The 18,692-nt window shown below is 36.3% G+C and overlaps 1 protein-coding gene across 10 annotated transcripts in view; it reads right to left on the reverse strand.

Moving 5' to 3' along the window:
• The window catches only part of INTS6 (integrator complex subunit 6), a 107,150-nt gene that overhangs the window by 24,266 nt on the left and 64,192 nt on the right, over positions 1 to 18,692 (reverse strand). For all 10 annotated transcript variants that reach the window (XR_015137997.1, XR_015137995.1, XR_015137996.1 and 7 more), the window contains 10 exons: positions 17,782 to 17,936; positions 13,722 to 13,874; positions 12,798 to 12,930; positions 11,795 to 11,889; positions 9,988 to 10,098; positions 8,791 to 9,006; positions 4,382 to 4,508; positions 3,437 to 3,579; positions 3,000 to 3,231; positions 153 to 524 (listed from right to left, as the gene is read on the reverse strand). Coding sequence is in view for 5 of the 10 variants with exons in the window: in XM_086329170.1 (XP_086185296.1) it covers positions 153 to 524; positions 3,000 to 3,231; positions 3,437 to 3,579; positions 4,382 to 4,508; positions 8,791 to 9,006; positions 9,988 to 10,098; positions 11,795 to 11,889; positions 12,798 to 12,930; positions 13,722 to 13,874; positions 17,782 to 17,936 (1,737 nt within the window). In the remaining 5 variants the exon portion in view is untranslated. The remainder of the gene's footprint in view (positions 1 to 152; positions 525 to 2,999; positions 3,232 to 3,436; positions 3,580 to 4,381; positions 4,509 to 8,790; positions 9,007 to 9,987; positions 10,099 to 11,794; positions 11,890 to 12,797; positions 12,931 to 13,721; positions 13,875 to 17,781; positions 17,937 to 18,692) is intronic.

Consider the following 18,692-nt stretch of genomic DNA (forward strand, 5'->3'; position numbering starts at 1 on the left):
GTAAGTGTTGGCTGAATAAAGAATGGGATCTTATATAGCTGATATGTTGTTCTCAAGACTGATCTAAAATCAGATCTATGCTTTAGTTAATTTGACTTTTCTTAGAGCACATACAAAAATCAAATCTGTTGTCTGTCTCTAATTATACATACTTCTTCCTGGCTTTCGGATCTCTTTCATTATTTGTGCTTTTAGTTCAGTGTTGACCTCTTCGTGGCTTCTGCAATGCATCAATTTCTTTCCTTTGTTGAGTGAAGATGCTGGTATATTCTCTTCAGGACATTGTTCTTTATCTCTGGGCTCCTCGTGATTTTCTAAAAATCCACCAACAGTGAGGTCATTAGTTCCTAAGTGGTCGTGACCGAGAGCCTCTGTATGATTGGTTGATCGTTCCAGTAAGTTGGCTGGAGAAGATCCTGAAAATTCAGCTTCCATAGCATTTGGTGTAGTATCTGATGAAAGTTGGTCTGCAACATGATTTTCAACCACATCATCCATTGTCGAATCATTAGTGGCTTCAGAAACTAAAAATAAGGAAAAAAGAAAGAAAGATGAGAGCCAATTTCAAAGCACACAGTAAAGAAAACGTCTAAGAAACAATATTGTAGCAAATCACAACTGATCTCCTTGACTCTTAGAAATTAACAATGTGATACGGTTCTTAAGCTTTGCCATATATACAGTGTATTTCAACGTGAAACATTCACAGTATTTACAAAATTTGTACAATTTTTGCCTGGGGGGAAAAAATAAAAGTCAGTTTAAAAAAACTTTTAGTTTTCTGGTTTTTTTCTATGGCAATTTTATTGAATAAGTGGTTTTCACTGCTTTAGGGACACATATATGATCAAGATTATCATGGTTATCCTTTTATTAGAGAGAAGGCAATGGCACCCCACTCCAGTACTCTTGGCTGGAAAATCCCATGGATGGAGGAGCCTGGTAGGCTGCAGTCCATGGGGTCACTAAGAGTCGGACACGACTGAGTAACTTCACTTTCACTTTTCACTTTCATGCACTGGAGAAGGAAATGGCAACCCACTCCAGTGTTCTTGCCTGGAGAATCCCAGGGATGGGGGAGCCTGGTGGGCTGCTGTCTCTGGGGTTGCACAGAGTCAGACACGACTGAAGCGACTTAGCAGCAGCAGCAGCAGCAGTTCATTCCAATTTACCTCTGCCTTATACAGTTACTATTTAGAGGCAAAAGTAAACACAGGAAGCTTAAGCTAATCAGTATTCTGCAGCAACATGGCCCCAAACCTCCAGAGCACCTTTCCGTATAACCATCCACATGGTCTTCACTACTTGAGCAATGAAGAGTAGCTGGTTCCACTTCAGCTCACTAGACTAGACATAAAAGGCTTGCAAGCTTGCCACTTAATATCAGATTATTTTATCTGCTCACCAGAGAAAGCAGCTGAATTCTCAGTTCCCTGATTGCTCACCAAACCACCAGGACCCAAATGAATTCATCGCCTTACTATTCAAAATTTAAACTCCCTCCCCACCACAAAAATTCTCTGAACTTCTGACTCCCTTCCTTCATCCTAAATCGTACTCCATGATTTGCAAACTTCAATGAATAATCTCAACAGCAACTCCTGTTTTAACTGAAATCCAGCTCTCCTGCAAAGAAAGCCCTCGCTCTCAAACTCTCTCCACGGACTTAAAATGAGGTGGCGTCACTAGCCCCTTTTCTTTCCAATGCCGCTTCAAGAGCGTTTCTCCACGCACTCTTGTGAAAACTCTTGCTCTTTTCATCTATAAAATCCTTCTGTACCTCTCTTTTTTCTATGTTTCTTTTCCTTGAAAAATATATCCACACCAGATTCTTTGTCCTGTAATTTACCACGATCTGGATTTTGCTAATTATTTCCCTGTAGCTACAGAGGCTTGATCAGATTGATGTTCATTCAGTATTTTGGGTGGCAGATACTTCAAATGTAGTACTGTGTAATCCCATCAGGAGGGATCATATTTGGCTTCTCTCCAGTTAAGATGTTCTTACCCATGAATGATCACCACCTATAATTAATTACTCCATTAAACATTCCCTTCATCAATTCTCATTCTTCCCCAATAATATTATTCCACATGACTCAGCGACTGAACAACAAAAAATACTCCACACAGTAATGTCAGCCTGGTCTTTATGAAATGCCAATCAGATCAGATCACTACCTCTTTCAATGGATTTTCACTGTCCTTAGAATAAAGTCTAGAATTTTTTACAATGGCTTCCAAGACCCTCTATGAAATAGACTGTGCATGTCTTTCTTTTGGTTCTCACCTTACCTCATTCCCAGCAGCCCGCAAATATACCAGAATGCTTCAGTTCCCTTAATGCCCTGCTCCTCACAGTATGCCTCTGAGTATACTCTTCCTGTAAGAGTACTATTACTGTCGTAAATGCACAGCTTCAGTTTACTAATTTCCATTCATCCGTCAAGTGTTGGCTTAAACAGAACCTCCTCAGTAAACTGCCTTGACCCCACAGACTAAATCCTCTTGCCAAATACTTCCCCAAGTATACCTGACTTCCCTTTTTGTAATATTCATCACACTTCTAAGGAAATGTGTGATGACTTTCTTTCCTCATTATAAATGAAGGCAGAGATCACTATTATCTGTTTACAGCTACATCTCAATGCCTAACCCTGTCTAAATTAAGCATATCATTTAATAATTAATTGCCAAATTAAACAAATTGAAAACTATCTTTCTGTGGGTATTGATAATGCCCCTTTAAAAACTGTCATTTCTAAACGCTAAAGATTTGCAAATGATATTTCAAATCATGATAGCTATTAAGCATAATGAATGAATATACGAAATGTTCATTAAAAAGACATAAAAAATGATTACATGCTAATTTGGAATAAACAAATATCTTCTCTAGACACTCTTGGAACTTTATCCACTTTTTCTATATCAGAAAACTCTCTCTCATGCAGAACCAAACTAAAAGCAGCAAATACTGTTTAAAGAAAAACCCTTACTTTTATGAAGAGGAAGGGGTTTAATGAGGTCTGGCTGTGCTTGGGTCATAGGTGCCGGTGGTCCTTTCCCTCCGATGTGGTTGTTCACAACTGGGCTCTGCTGCCGGCCCCTCAGCAGTGGAGACATGCAGCGTCGTCTCTTAGGGACACCTTGCATATTTGGTTCTCCAGGTCGTTTATGTTTATTTTGAGGTCCAGCCACAAATTCATCTGCCTCATCTATCATCATACCCTGTAGCAACGAAGAATTTCCCTGACTTTACATATGGTTTTCAGTTGTACGACAAACTCCAATTCCCATTAAAGTACATTTTAAAGATGTTGACATAGTATTCTACCAAGCAAATAATTTCGGCTTACTTTAGTTAAATTAAGAACTATTAAATCTGTGCCTCCCACAAAAAAAAAAATTATATAATCGAACACTTCAAATTTACCTTTTTATCCAGCTTAAAGGGGTTGCCAAATGTATGCAACCTCCGCGGCTGATCAGGATCAAGTTCTCTTAATGGAGAAGGTACTTGCTTGAGGTACTCCTGGTAATTCCCCATTTGTGCTATAGGAACACTGTGCACTTGGTCTTTTCAAACAGAACAAAGCAATAACAAAAGTTAACTTCGCTGAAACTACCTTCCATTTAGTTAACAAATAATGTGTCCTTGTGTGTGAATGCTACCTGGTCTATTCCAGGCAGCTTTTCCTTACCATATATTCTAAATTAGTTTGTTGCCATTATAAATATTGTGACATAAAATCTTGAGTGCTTTTAAATAAAATTTTAAATAATTTTATCTTCTAAACAAAGCAAAAATATTACAGTTAGTTTCAGTATATAGAATAAACAGTATGTGTAACCCTTCTATGAAAATGTCTCTTCTATTCTACTCCAAAGCAGAATTTAAAGCATAATTTACAGAAAAGAGGTATCACATAGATGATCCTTTTCATATAAAACTATAGTTGAAATGTTTACATCAGAGTTGGCAAAGGGTTAAGTTCTCATCTGACTTGACTTGTAGGTGCCAAAGGTATAGTTAAGGAAATACTAGAATATGACATATATTGGCCATTCCGAGTTAAACTATCAGATACTAGTAGATCACAAGAAAATGATTTTGTGTGTGCCTGTGTATGTGAATGTATGAAGAAAGCCACAAGGAAACTAAGCTATTACCAAAGGTTGTTTCCTCTGGAGAACAGAATTTGGGGCAACAGTGATGGTAGGAAGAAGTGTAGACAATTAGAGATGACTCAACTTTCTACTTCATTCAATGAGAATGTAATATTACAGTCAACTCTTTAAAAGTTATAATAACACTCTGTATTTTCAATATAAAGAAAAGTTTACTGAAGAAATACCAATATTAAAACCATGATCTAACCTTCATCCTGTCCTTTAAGAAATCTGCGGGTGCTCTTCAAAAGATTAGATCTCATTCTTGTTAAGTGATCCAAAAGATTCCGTCTTGGTATGTCATATGCATTTCTAAACGTCTGTGGCTTCAAATCCTGTTTTAAAAAGATTCAAAGACAAAATGTATTTTGAAACAGAATTAAAAGACTACAATCTCCAGCCCGCAGCACAGCTTAGAAAATAAGATATACAAGTCAACTAATTAGCTTAAAAAAATAGAATAAAGAGATATGATACCATCATAATGTACTGTTTTAATAACCAAAAGATAAAAACTCAGTAGTGAAGCTCAACCAAATTATCTCAAACTCACATCTGTCCAAGATTTCATTATGTATCCTGGCTAACAGAAGTAAATAAAAGCTTTGATGTGTAATTTACATACTATAAAACAACCCCATTGTACATAAACAGTTTGAGCGTTAATAAATGTACAGTTGTGAAACCAACACTAGGATCAGTTTTAGAACATCCCCATCACTCCACAAGTTTCCATGTGCCCACCTGCAGTCACTCGCAATTCCTATCCCCGCAACTACTAATCTGCTTTCTCTCTACATCCCATTTCATAAATGGAATCTTGCAATATGTAATCTTTTCTATCTGGCTTCTTTCCATAAGCATGTTTTTGAGATTCATCCATGTTGTTCATGTATTGGTAGTTTATTCCTTTTTACTGTCTTTTCCTTTTTACATGGATATACTGTATCTTTATCCATTCACCAGTTGATGATCACCAGATGGTCAACACCGAAATCAGATTGATTATATTCTTTGCAGCCAAAGATGGAGAAGCTCTATACAGTCAACAAAAACAAGACCAGGAGCTGACTGTGGCTCAGATCATGAACTCCTTGTTACCAAATTCAGACTGAAACTGAAGAAAGTAGGGAAAACCACTAGACCATTCAGGTATGACCTAAATCAAATCCCTTATGATTATACAGTGGAAGTGAGAATAGATTTAAGGGACTAGATCTGATAGGTAGAGTGCCTGATGAACTATGGACGGAGGTTCGTGACACTGTACAGGAGATAGGGATCAAGACCATCCCCATGGAAAAGAAATGCAAAAAGGCAAAATGGCTGTCTGGGGAGGCCTTACAAATAGCTGTGAAAAGAAGAGAAGCAAAAAGCAAAGGAGAAAAGGAAAGATAAAAGCATCTGAATGCAGAGTTCCAAAGAATAACAAGAGGAGATAAGAAAGCCTTCCCAGCGACCAATGCAAGGAAAAAGAGGAAAACAACAGAATGGGAAAAACTAGAGATCTCTTCAAGAAAATTAGAGATACCCAGGGAACATTTCATGCCAAGATGGGCTCGATAAAGGACAGAAATGGTATAGACCTAACAGAAGCAGAAGACATTAAGAAGAGGTGGCAAGAATACACAGAAGAACTGTACAAAAAAGATCTTCACGACCCAGATAATCATGATGGTGTGATCACTGACCTACAGCCAGACATTCTGGAATGTGAAGTCAAGTGGGCCTTAGAAAGCATCACTACGAACAAAGCTAGTGGAGGTGATGGAATTCCAGTTGAGCTATTTCAAATCCTTAAAGATGATGCTGTGAAAGTGCTGCACTCAATATGCCAGCAAATTTGGAAAACTCAGCAGTGGCCACAGGACTGGAATCAGTTTTCATTCCAATCCCAAAGAAAGGCAATGCCAAAGAATGCTCAAACTACTGCACAATTGCACTCATCTCACATGCTAGTAAAGTAATGCTCAAAATTCTCCAAGCCAGGCTTCAGCAATACGTGAACCGTGAACTTCCTGATGTTCAAGCTGGTTTTAGAAAAGGCAGAGGAACCAGAGATCAAATTGCCAACATCCTCTGGATCATGGAAAAAGCAAGTGAGTTCCAGAAAAACATCTATTTCTGCTTTATTGACTATGCCAAAGCCTTTGACTGTGTGGATCACAATAAACTGTGGAAAATTCTTCAAGAGATGGGAATACCAGACCACCTGACCTGCCTCTTGAGAAATCTGTATGCAGGTCAGGAAGCAACAGTTAGAACTGGACATGAAACAACAGACTGGTTCCAAATAGGAAAAGGAGTACGTCAAGGCTGTATATTGTCACCCTGCTTATTTAACTTCTATGCAGAGTACATTATGAGAAATGCTGGACTGGAAGAAACACAAGCTGGAATCAAGATTGCCGGGAGAAATATCAATAACCTCAGATATGCAGATGACACCACCCTTATGGCAGAAAGTGAAGAGGAACTCAAAAGCCTCTTGATGAAAGTGAAAGTGGAGAGTGAAAAAGTTGGCTTAAAGCTCAACATTCAGAAAACGAAGATCATGGCATCCAGTCCCATCACTTCATGGGAAATAGACGGGGAAACAGTGGAAACAGTGTCAGACTTTATTTTTCTGGGCTCCAAAATCACTGCAGATGGTGACTGCAGCCATGAAATTAAAAGATGCTTACTCCTTGGAAGGAAAGTTATGACCAACCTAGATAGCATATTCAAAAGCAGAGACATTACTTTGCCAACTAAGGTCCATTTAGTCAAGACTATGGTTTTTCAGTGGTCATGTATGGATGTGAGAGTTGGACTGTGAAGAAAGCTGAGCGCTGAAGAATTGATGCTTTTGAACTGTGTTGTTGGAGAAGACTCTTGAGAGTCCCTTGGTCTGCAAGGAGATCCAACCAGTTCATTCTGAAGGAGATCAGCCCTGGGATTTCTTTGGAAGGAATGATGCTAAAGCTGAAACTCCAGTACTCTGGCCACCTCATGCAAAGAGTTGACTCATTGGAAAAGACTCTGACGCTGGGAGGGACTGGGGGCAGGAGGAGAAGGGGACGACAGAGGATGAGATGGCTGGATGGCATCACTGACTCGATGGACATGAGTCTGAGTGAACTCCGGGAGTTGGTGATGGACAGGGAGGCCTGGTGTGCTGCGATTCATGGGGTCGCAAAGAGTAGGACATGACTGAGCAACTGAACTGAACTGGACTGTTTTCAGTTTGGGGCAATTACTAATGCTGCTATGAATATTTGCATACAAACCCTTTATACACACGTATTTTCATTTATCTCAGTAGATACTTACAAGTAGAACTGTTGGTATACAGCAACATTTACCTTTCCTAAGAAACTGCAAATTAACTGTTGATAATTTTCATCAACAATGTGTAAGAGTTCCAGCTGTTCTATAACCTTAAACACTTCATATTTTTCAGTCTTAAATTTTAGCCATTCTAGTGGGCATAAAGTGGTATCTCACTGTGGTTTTAATTTGCATTTCCCCACTTGACTAATAATGTTGAACATCTTTTCATGTGCTTGTTCAGGTCTGTATATCCTATCTGGTAAGGTGCCTATTCAAATATTTTGTGTATTTTTTTATTGGATGCTTATCTTTTTATTACTGAGTCTTAGGATTTCTTTATATATTTTGATACAAGTTCTTTATTCAACATATGCTTTTCTCCCAGGCTGTAGCTTGTCTGGGAGAAACTTCAAAGTTTCTTCTGAAGACAAAAATTATAATTTTACTGAAGTTCAGTGTATGAAATTGTTATGTGTATGTGTTTTTTGTGCTGTATTTTAGAAATCTTCATTGACCCAAGATCCAACATCTTGTATTTTTCCTGTAGAAGTTTATAGTTTCAGTTCTTACATTTATAACTATGATCACATTAACTAATATAAGGATCAGTTCATTATTTTGCAGATGGATAGCCAACTGTTCCCACCCTATTTGTTGAAAAGACTGTCTTCTTACCCACTAAATTATTCTGGCATCTTTGTTAAAAATTAACTTTATATATAAAGGTCTACTTCTGTCCCACTGACCAAAATATTTTTCCTCATGCCAGCAACACATATGTTGATCACTGCAGCTTTATAGTAACTTTTAAAATTAGACAGTGCAAGTCTTTCAGCTTTACTCTTTCCCAAAATTGTTTCAGCTACTCTAGGACCTTTATACCTCCATATAAATTTTAGAACCAGTCTGTCAGTTTCGACAAACAGGCAACTGGGATGAAGATCTTTCTAATAATGAGTATTCATAAAGCATTTCAGGATTATACTGTGTAGCCAAGGTCAGTAGTATAAGTACCAAACTACAGTGAATTCTACTATTAGCTATGTAACTTCAGGCAATCTCTAAGCCTGTTTTCTATCTATAAAATGAACATGATGGTTTGCTCTTCATCAGTCCATTTGCTCATCCACTCACCATGTATAGTGTTTTAAAATTCAATGATTCAATAATATTAATAGCATAATTGATCATTATTCTGCAGAGGTATAGAAGTTTGGACAAACTGGGTATCAGTTAATAGAAAATTTGACATATTTGACAATATAGACTATTACTAGAGCAGTACAAAATTCACATAACTATTACCTTATTGAGCAAAGCAACTTGGAACCCAGTGTATTCTTTCATATTAAGGTCCAGCAGTCTGTGAGGAACATCCTCTGAAATACCCTGGAGCAGCTGTTGAAAATCTTTCCTATAAGCCATTGATAAACCATGTGATCTGCTTCGGACTTTAATTCCAGTTTCCTGTACTACTTTTTTGCCTACAGAACCGATGACTCGATCAGATTCTATTTTGGCCTAAAGCAAAAATAAATAAAAGCTGTCTTGACATGATCTGAACTGGTAAATTAAAGGCTAAAAGTAGTTCCAGTCTTTTATAAATTAAGTATTTATCACATTTTAAGAGAACATAAGAAATTAAAAACACTACTTAAGTTATGTAGTCTATATCAAGTGCTTGGTAAACTGAACACAGTTTAAACAATAATGTCTTATGATTTTAAATCATCACAATTCTTACCTTTTGGAGAAAATCACACAAACACAACTTCGATTTATTAACACCCACTACATTGAAACCATGATATGTTAGTTAATACACCCTAAATAAAAATTCCCAATTCAGAGGTGACATAAAATTAGAAAACAACCTTATCAATATCTACTTAAAGACATTATTACTAGCACATAACTGAATGCTCACAGATAAAGCAAACAGCAATATTTTGACTCTTCTAACCTACAATTCAATTAGCAGTTGAAGTAGAGATGGCAAAAGTACTGGAAAAATTGTGCTTTATATAATTTTAATAACCTGGCAGTCAAAGGGTATACTGCTTGACTAATCTGGTACCTACTAATGTGATTTACATCCAAAAGGACAAAATTCAGTATTTTTATACATACTGCAAAAGAAACTCCCATTTTTACAGAAAATGCTATAGGTTTTAAAACATAAAGCAAAAGAAACTGATATTTCTTGACTAAGAAAAACTAATTTCTAACAAATTTCCCAAAAGAAAACATGAGGAATGTTAACATACAAGGCTAGGATCACATTAATAAAGCTACTTTCACAAACTAGAAATTATTATTTGAAATTGTCATTTCAAAACATAGCATATCATGCACTTGAGAATTATGTTAATACATATGTGGTTTTAAAACGTAATCTATTAATACAATTCTACTAGAACCATCAAGAACTAGTATCTGGCCTATTGACCACCTTAGCCAATACCATTCAAAATACTTAATGGCTCTATTTCTTAATATTACCTGCTGACTCAGTTTTTTGAGGTATGAAATGACACTGTAACTAAGTCCATATTCCATACTGTCTGCTATTAGGTTAGGTGCTCCCATCATTCTAACAGCTTTCTTCAAAGGCTACAGGGAAAAAAGAAAATATCACACTCAATCCTAAGCTTGTCAAAAATTTATAGCCATGAAAAATGAAAGTGAAAGTTGCTCAGTCATGTCCGACTCTTTGCGGCCCCATGGACTATACAGTCCATGGAATCTCCAGGCCAGAATACTGGAGTGGGTAGCCATTAACTTCTCCAGGGGATCTTCCCAACCCAGGGATCGAACCCAGGTCTCCTGCATTGCAGGCCGATTCTTTACCAGTGGAGCCATAAACGTATTGTTAATTTTGAAAAATTCACCCCCGCAAAACTTCTCCTTTTCTTCAATAAGGGTCACATAATCATATTTGTACTTCATTAAAATGTTTGTCAGTGGTATCAAAGGCAGTTTGAAATACTAAAGGATTAGAGGCTGTAATAACAACCCCCAGAGTAGGAAAGGGTGGAGTCCTGGACTTCTTAGTATCATGTGGAAGAAGGGGGCAGAAGACACATTGCAGATATAGATTTGACAGAACTTGGGTGGTAAGTGAAAAGAGGAGTCAAGGATAATAGAAGATTCTTACCTTGGGTAAGGATAGGCTAATTAAGAACTACTTTGTGCAATGAAAAATGTCACTGGCACAACAGTCTAGCATATGTGAATGGGAAAAAGTCAGAAAAAGGATGACAGCCACCCACTGACATATTACAAAGTGTATAAAAGCACTGGTGCCAAACTGGAATCAAATCCCAGACCAGATATTTAATATCCATGTGGCACTGGCTACATCCCCCCAGATGCTATGAAACATGAGTCAAATATATGCAGCAGTTCATATTCCAGTGTTTCCTCCTTTCCCCTCTCCTACACAGCTGGTACTATCTGCTAGACACACACAGATTTTCTCTTACAACTATAATACATGATTTCAAAGCTTAAGAAATTAATGTTATTAGAGACCATTTAGAAAGATTACAGTTGAATACTACAATATTCCTGCAGTAAAAGCAGAAGTAATGTTTTAATCAAGTGTTCTAGAAGTTATTTTTCACAAAATCAATCAAGTAATTCTTTTCCTGGAGAATCCCATGGACAGAGAAGCCTGGCAGTCTACCGTCCATGGGGTCACAAAGAGTCGGACATGACTTAGCGACTAAACAACAACAATGTATTTAATAATATATGTATTACTGGTCCTATTGTGATACACTAGGTTTCAAGGAATGTTTCTTGAGATTCAGAGAATAATGCAAACAAACCTTTTTTGTACCTGTAAGGAGAAATAATAATAAAACTGCAATTTAAAAAAGTTAATTGTAAAAGCTTAAATTCTAAAGCCAGCTGCCTGGGATTGAATTCCTGACCCTGATATTAGCTGTGTAGCCTTAGATGAATTGTTTAATTTTTTAGTGTCTTAGTTTCCATATCTGTGAAATAAAAACAGTTATTTCTGCCTCATACAGTTACCATATAAATTAAATGAGGTTAAGTAACACATGTAAAGTGCTGAGGATTGTATCAGGCAGGCCTGGATAAGCATTATATATATTCTCACCATCATCATTATTCTGCAAATCACTGAAACATTTCTTTCTCATATTTATATGGGTCATTTGTAAATTTTTCATGACATTTATTCTGTAACAGCAATAAATAAAAGCTTTAATACCTACAGTAAACTATAAGCATAATACAACATTTTATAACATTCTATTTTTAAGAGTAATATTCTTACCCCAAGATAGTAGGGAGGCATTGTCTTCAAATAACTTTCAAATGACTGTCTCCATTTCAAAGTTGGTTTTGCCTTATGGACTTTAAACAGATCATCTATAAATGAATGCATAATGAGAACAAACTATCATCATTCAGTGTTTTCACACATGAAAACCAAGTCAAGGAAGTTTCATTTTTAAAGTTTGCTTTATTATTTACAAGAGAGAGAGGAAACATCAATTCTATATTTTTAACAAAATTAAAGGTGATAAATTTTGGGTTCTGACATTTTTGAGTAGTAGTAATACCACTTTAAAAATGAAAAGGTGCCAATTAAGGTCTCAAATTAAATGTAATAATAAAGGTAGAATGAGAAAATACACAAGGAAAATCTAGACATGAAACAGATTGGAATACAGAAACAAACTATATGTGAAAACATACCTACTAATATTTTGTCTATCAAGCTTTAAATCTGGTGTAATTCCATGAAGGAAAAGATGACTTCTCCAATAACACCCCTCAAAAAATTACAGCCAAAGGGTCTCCAATCAACTTTAGGCTTATCAATATTATTTAGAATATCATTTTAGAACAAATTCATGCACTAAAAAATTTGCCAAAATACAATTCTTAAAAAGAAAATACTCAGATCCAAGAACTATGCTTCTACAAAATATCTTAATTATTTACCATACACAAAGTCTGCATTACTAATTCTAACTATGTAAGGTATCTGATTTGCAAAAAACTTAGAATATTTAATTTAGAAACAAAATATAGTATTATCTTCAATAGTTTGTAGAATCAAAGGTGTTTGACCCTGACTTTCAATATATCAGAAACATGCAGAGGTTGCTATAAAACCCTTAACAGCTTCAATATTTTAAAATATTAATAAAAATCTTCATTAATTTCCAGAAGACAAGAAAACTCAAAAAGGGAGGGATGTTCTCAAAGATTGCTTTTAGGAAAATTCATATGTATGCTAGGCCACAGAGAACATGACAAGAATGACTTACCTAAAAGGGGAAGGAGCACTGGGTAATTGTAAGGCATCACGAATAAGTTGACACAGTTCAGTGCTGTACTGGCTTTCAAGTAACCAAAGGGATGGCCAAGTTCACTGTATTTTGCACTATTGCTCACATATACCTGTTAAAAAGTAGTTAAAAGTTCACATTTAATAACCTTTGCAGAATGTTATATAAACCATGGATTCAATTTGACTTTTTAAAAAACACCAAATTAAAAAAAAAACACCAAATTAAATTTTTAGAGGTTCTAATACTGAGTGAAGAGTTGACTCATTTGAAAAGACCCTGATGCTGGGAAGGATTGAGGGCAGGAGAAGGGGACGACAGAGGATGAGATGGTTGGATGGCATCACCGACTCAATGGACATGGGTTTGGGTGGACTCTGGGAGTTGGTGATGGCCAGGGAGGCCTGGCGTGCTGCGGTTCATGGGGTCGCAAAGAGTCGGATACGACTGAGAGACTGAACTGAACTGAACTAATACTGAGTGAAATTAAGTCAGACTGAGAAAGACAAATACCATGATATTGCTTATATGTGAAATCTAAACAGAAAGGCTACAAATGAACTTACCTACGAAACAGAAAGAGTGAGAGATGTGAAAAATAAATTTATGGTTACTGGGGTGTAAGGAGGCAGGGATGGATAAACTGGGAGATTGCAATTGACATATACAGACTACTGTATATAAAATAGATGGAACTAATAAGGACCTACTACTGCACAGCACAGGGCCCATTACTCTGTAATGCTCTACCCATATGGAAAAGAATCTGAAAAGAGAGGCTGTATGTCCATGTGTAACAGGTAGCTTGCTGTACACCTGAAACTAACGCAAGTGTCGACCAATTACACCTCAATATAAGTTAAATAAATAAATTTTTTAAATCACTGCAGTCTTTCAGCTTACCTGCCAACATGTCTGAGGAGATTTTCTTTCCAGGATAAACTGAGTCAGTGGTGAAGGTTCCAACTCATATTTGTCAAAAGGCAATTTGTCAATAACCATGGGTTCACAGTCTGTACAGGAGAACTTCACTACAGGATGAGATGTACGAGGTGGCTAGAAGGCAAAGTCTTATTGTTACTCTTTCACAAACTCTCAGAAACAAACTTTTCGTATCCCTCACCATCAGAGTTTACTCAGTTTCTCAGTTTCACTAGTGAGAGTTTAATTTACTATCAAAAGCACCACTAAGCGGAAAGATAATACTTAAAATGTAATGCTTAAACTATCAATATTCACAAGAAAAAAAATAAACACTTCAAAATCTGCACAGGATTAAAGTTTTTTAAGTCTTAAAATCAAATGCATCAGAAAACTTAAATGCAATATTTTAGAATTAATTAAGTGCTCATTAATTTTTACATCTAACAAGTAATTAACGTAATTAGAAACCTTCCTAAAGACACAGTTGTAGCAGTTTAACTACCTGATTTCCAAACTGATGATGCACACTGATCAGTACGAGGTTTTAAATATATATATACTTGTAAATTATTAATTTATAGGTATATAATATATACCAAAATAATATTAAAAAATAGAAAAAAGAAAACAAATAGAAGTTCTACTGGTTTCCTTCACTATTCCAGTAAACTATTGGTTACCCCTATGGTAAATATGCCCCACTCTGGAGACCCTAGACTTTTAAAGAAAAAAAAAAAGCATGTTATTCTATTCCCCCCTTTAACAGTCTCCTTCCTAAAAGTCTCACCAAAAGAAGATTGGTGAAGAAAATATGAGCTATGAGGAAATAATGTGAAATTTCATAAATATAAAGGACTCCTTTTAGATTCAGTTACTATCTATCAATACATACACTGGTGGCTCCCAAAACTACTGTCTTGGGATCATCTCTCATTTCTCTTCATGTATCTAACCACCTACTGGACATAACTTCAATTTTCTATAGGTCCCTCAAACATACTACTACCCAATTCATTATTTCACCCCCAAACCACATAACCTGTTCTAAAAACCTAAATGTTATCCTTAATTATCTCCGCCTTACCCTCCATACTTAACTGTCACAAAGACCTAGATTCAGTGATACCACAAATTCTAAGCCACTTAGCAAACAATAAATATGGGGCAGATGCTCACTACTTTAGATGCTGCCCTCTGTCAATGCTAAATTCTCATCTCTCTGATTTCTCATCTCTTCTATTTCTTACCACTCTAATTCATGCCTTCATAATTCCTTAGACTAGATTTGTACAACTGTATATTTTTAATTAGTATCCCTAATTAGTCAGCCCCTTCCAATCAATCCCATGGCCATGAAATATAAATATAATCATATAATTTTCCTGCCTCAAATTATTGAGTAAAAGTAGCATCCAATCACCTAAAAATAGGGCCAGACTCTTTTGGTTTTTTTTTTAAACAAAGAGCCTTGACTATATGGTCCCTATCTGCCTTTTAACTACCACCCCATATACACCCTGTGCTCCAGCCTTAAAAACAACTTGCAGTGGCCCAAAGAAATCACTATCTTCTCATGCTCCTGTGTTTCATGTTATCCCTGGCTGCTTTTCAGTTTTCTCCCTTGCCTAATGCAAACAAAGTTTTGAAGTCTGAACTGCCAAGTACCAACCTCTAAGAGGCTTCTTTCCTGACACACTCTTACCACATACCCCAAACCCACACCAGGCAGTTAGGTACCACCTCATCTGGCCTCTGCTCCACCACTTTGACAGGTGGCACACTGGACTCTATCATGTTTATACAGCTGACCTTCCTACAGAAGGTTCCAGATGGGAAGCACTATGTTTTACTCATCTTCTGCTCCTGTACCTGTCATGTACCTGACAAACAGCTTACTGAATCAGTCTATGATTCATGGGGTTTTTTTAGATGAAAATACTAAGATCCATTTAATATCCAAAATAATCCTATGAGACAGGAGTTATTATCTTTATTTAACAGATGGTAAATTGAGGCTTAAAAAAGATAATTAACCAAAGACACATGGCTAATAACTGGTAGAGCCATAATTCAAATTCAGAACCAGTCTCTAATAAATCACATTTAATTTCAGTATCAGTACCTCTTATATGAAATCCTATTATTTATAGAAATTTCATTTCCCCTCTAATATCCTTCAGTTACTAAAATTTGCCAGTTCTTTCCAATATCTTTTTTAACATTCTCTCTTCCAACATCTTAATTCAAACTCTTACTAGCTCTATATTGGGCTTCCCTGGTGGCTCAGGCAGTAAAGAATCTGCTTGCAATGCCAAAGACCTGGGTTCAATCCCTGAGTTGGGAAGATCCCCTGGAGAAGGAAATGGCAACCCACTCCAGTATTCTTGCCTGGAGAATTCCATGGACAGAGGAGCCTGGCGGGCTACAGTCCATGGGGTCACAAAGAGTCGGATACGACTGAGTGACTAAGCACAACAGCTCTGTATTAAGTCAACTATAGCAATAGTCCTCTAGGTAAACAGCTTACCTGCCAATTCATCTGCTGATTCTGCTGCATATAACCACCACCAGATTAATTTTCCTAAAGGAACACTCTTAAAAATGTCTTCAGTTCTATGAACCCCACTGAGAAAAGCTCAAATTCCTTAACCTTGCATGTAAAGTCATGAGCAATCTAGTTTATTTAATAGTATTCTCAATGTCCTACAGACATATTATGAACCACCTATTCTCAGATACTTTCCATTCCTCTAAATTCACCTTGTTCTTTCCTACTTCCATATTTTCAACATTGTTTCCTGTTCCAACTAAAATCCTACCCACATTCCAAAACCCTCTATGGCTTGTAACAATTTGCAATAGACCACTAGAGTAAAATTGACAGATAATGCCTGTGATACTGGTTTTGGATTTCTTCCTATGAGGACTCAACATGTGCCATATGCACTACTGTAAGTGTTCAATATAATTGAATAAATAACAGTATTTCATACAAATATGATAGCTGTTCTTTCAGAATTCTGAAAGGCTCCAGAAGAGAAACTAAAATCACCAAAGAAATCGAGAGCTCTCTAAGGTTAGACTAAAAAACTATGATGGTTCAATCAAAAAACGGAAGACGATCTCTCACTGAAATGTATAAAAACTTTATTTCATGTACTACTTTATTAAATCCCTAATGAACAAAAGAAATATCACAGCTCTTGTATAGAATAAAAGTAAAAAATTATCCTGAAGAGTTGATACAGATTTAAAAGTATAAAAGATTTCAAAGAGTTTAACTTAATTCATAAATGAGAGCCACATCAAAAGTTATTAAAGACTACTTAAAGATCTTTGAAATAACAATTCTTATCTTCTAAGGGTAACATCAAAAGAACCACTGTCAGGCTCTCCCACAAAATATTCCACAGTGTCCTCTGAGTTACTACAAAAAATACTAATCTGAAAAATGTGTATTAACAAGACCGAATAGATATTTGTTAAATTTACCCTATTATTATAAGAACCATATAGTGAATACTGATAATTCACCATGACCACTCAACAAGCCCTACTTGTTACTAAAAATAATTCCTATAAATAAGACCAGAAAATCTTTTCTATCTTAAACCTCCAGACTGAGAACACTGAATATAACTAAACTATGCAAATCAACATGAATTTCTAAGATTAAGTCCTAAATGGCTGCAGGGAAACCATCAAAATTATTTTATAACCATTCATTTAAATTCTGTATTATGTCCCTGAGAACAAATCCTTATGTTATTTATATATTTAGAATATATATCTATGATTCTGTAATCAGATGCCAATAATAAAAACATAAGCATAACTTCAGATTCTAAAGGAAAACGATGCCTCTTTTCTATTATTTTATAATGAACAACACAGTATACTAAATCAAGTAATAGCTTATCAGAGCACTTGGAACATTTGTCTAATTTCTACACAATAGCCACACCTTTAACTGATAGTAGTACTTAAAGCTAGTATGAAAAGCAGTTACTATTATAAAGTCACAATCTCTGGTACTTACTAGTGTTGGAGAATTTTGATCTGGCCAGAAAGATTCTGGAACAGGCCAGTGACCTATAGGAACCCCAGTTTTAGGATTTGGTCTGACATAAATGAGTTTGTGACAACTATGCCAAGGCTGAGATCCAAAAGGTCTTGATATATCTGGCTGCCCATCTATAGCAAAGAAATTTTAAAAAGTAAATATCATTAAAGGAAAAAAACATAAGAAGTTAAACTATGTCTAATATTACTTAGTAAAAATATCTTAATACTTGTTTAGTTCTGGATTTTCCTGTTTTTCTTAAACAGTAGAATACTATCACGACTAAGACTTTAAAATTTAGATTAGATCAGAATTCACGAGAGGGTAACATCAGCAAATTTCGACTCTTTTGAGTTCCACAATTGAAAGGAGGTCCCACAGCATCCTTTGCTTGCCCAATATACCTCACGGTAAATACTTGCTTAACAAATGACATGTTTCCCCCACCAGATGATAAGGGCAAATAATCAATTTTTTCATCATCATGCTCAGCTTAGTAAACACTAAGTAACTATGGCTAAATATGGAGAAGGCAACGGCACCCCACTCCAGTACTCTTGCCTGGAAAATCCCATGGACAGAGGAGCCCAGTAGGCTGCAGTCCATGGGGTCGCTAAGAGTCGGACACGACTGAGCGACTTCACTTTCACTTTTCACTTTCATGCATTGGAGAAGGAAATGGCAACCCACTCCAGGGTTCTTGCCTGGAGAATCCCAGGGACAGAGGAGCCTGGTGGGCTGCCGTCTATGGGGTCGCACAGAGTTGGACACGACTGAAGTGACTCAGCAGCAGTAGCATGGCTAAATAAGTATTTTTTAAAAATCATTTTACTTAAAGCCTAAAAACTAGAACAAAAGTCTAATGTATAAATATAGATTTGAGGCAC

This window comes from Bos grunniens, chromosome 12 (assembly GCF_055505025.1).
Source record: "Bos grunniens cultivar Pamir isolate PY7600 chromosome 12, Bosgru_T2T1.0, whole genome shotgun sequence".
Classification (NCBI taxonomy): domain Eukaryota; kingdom Metazoa; phylum Chordata; class Mammalia; order Artiodactyla; family Bovidae; genus Bos; species Bos grunniens.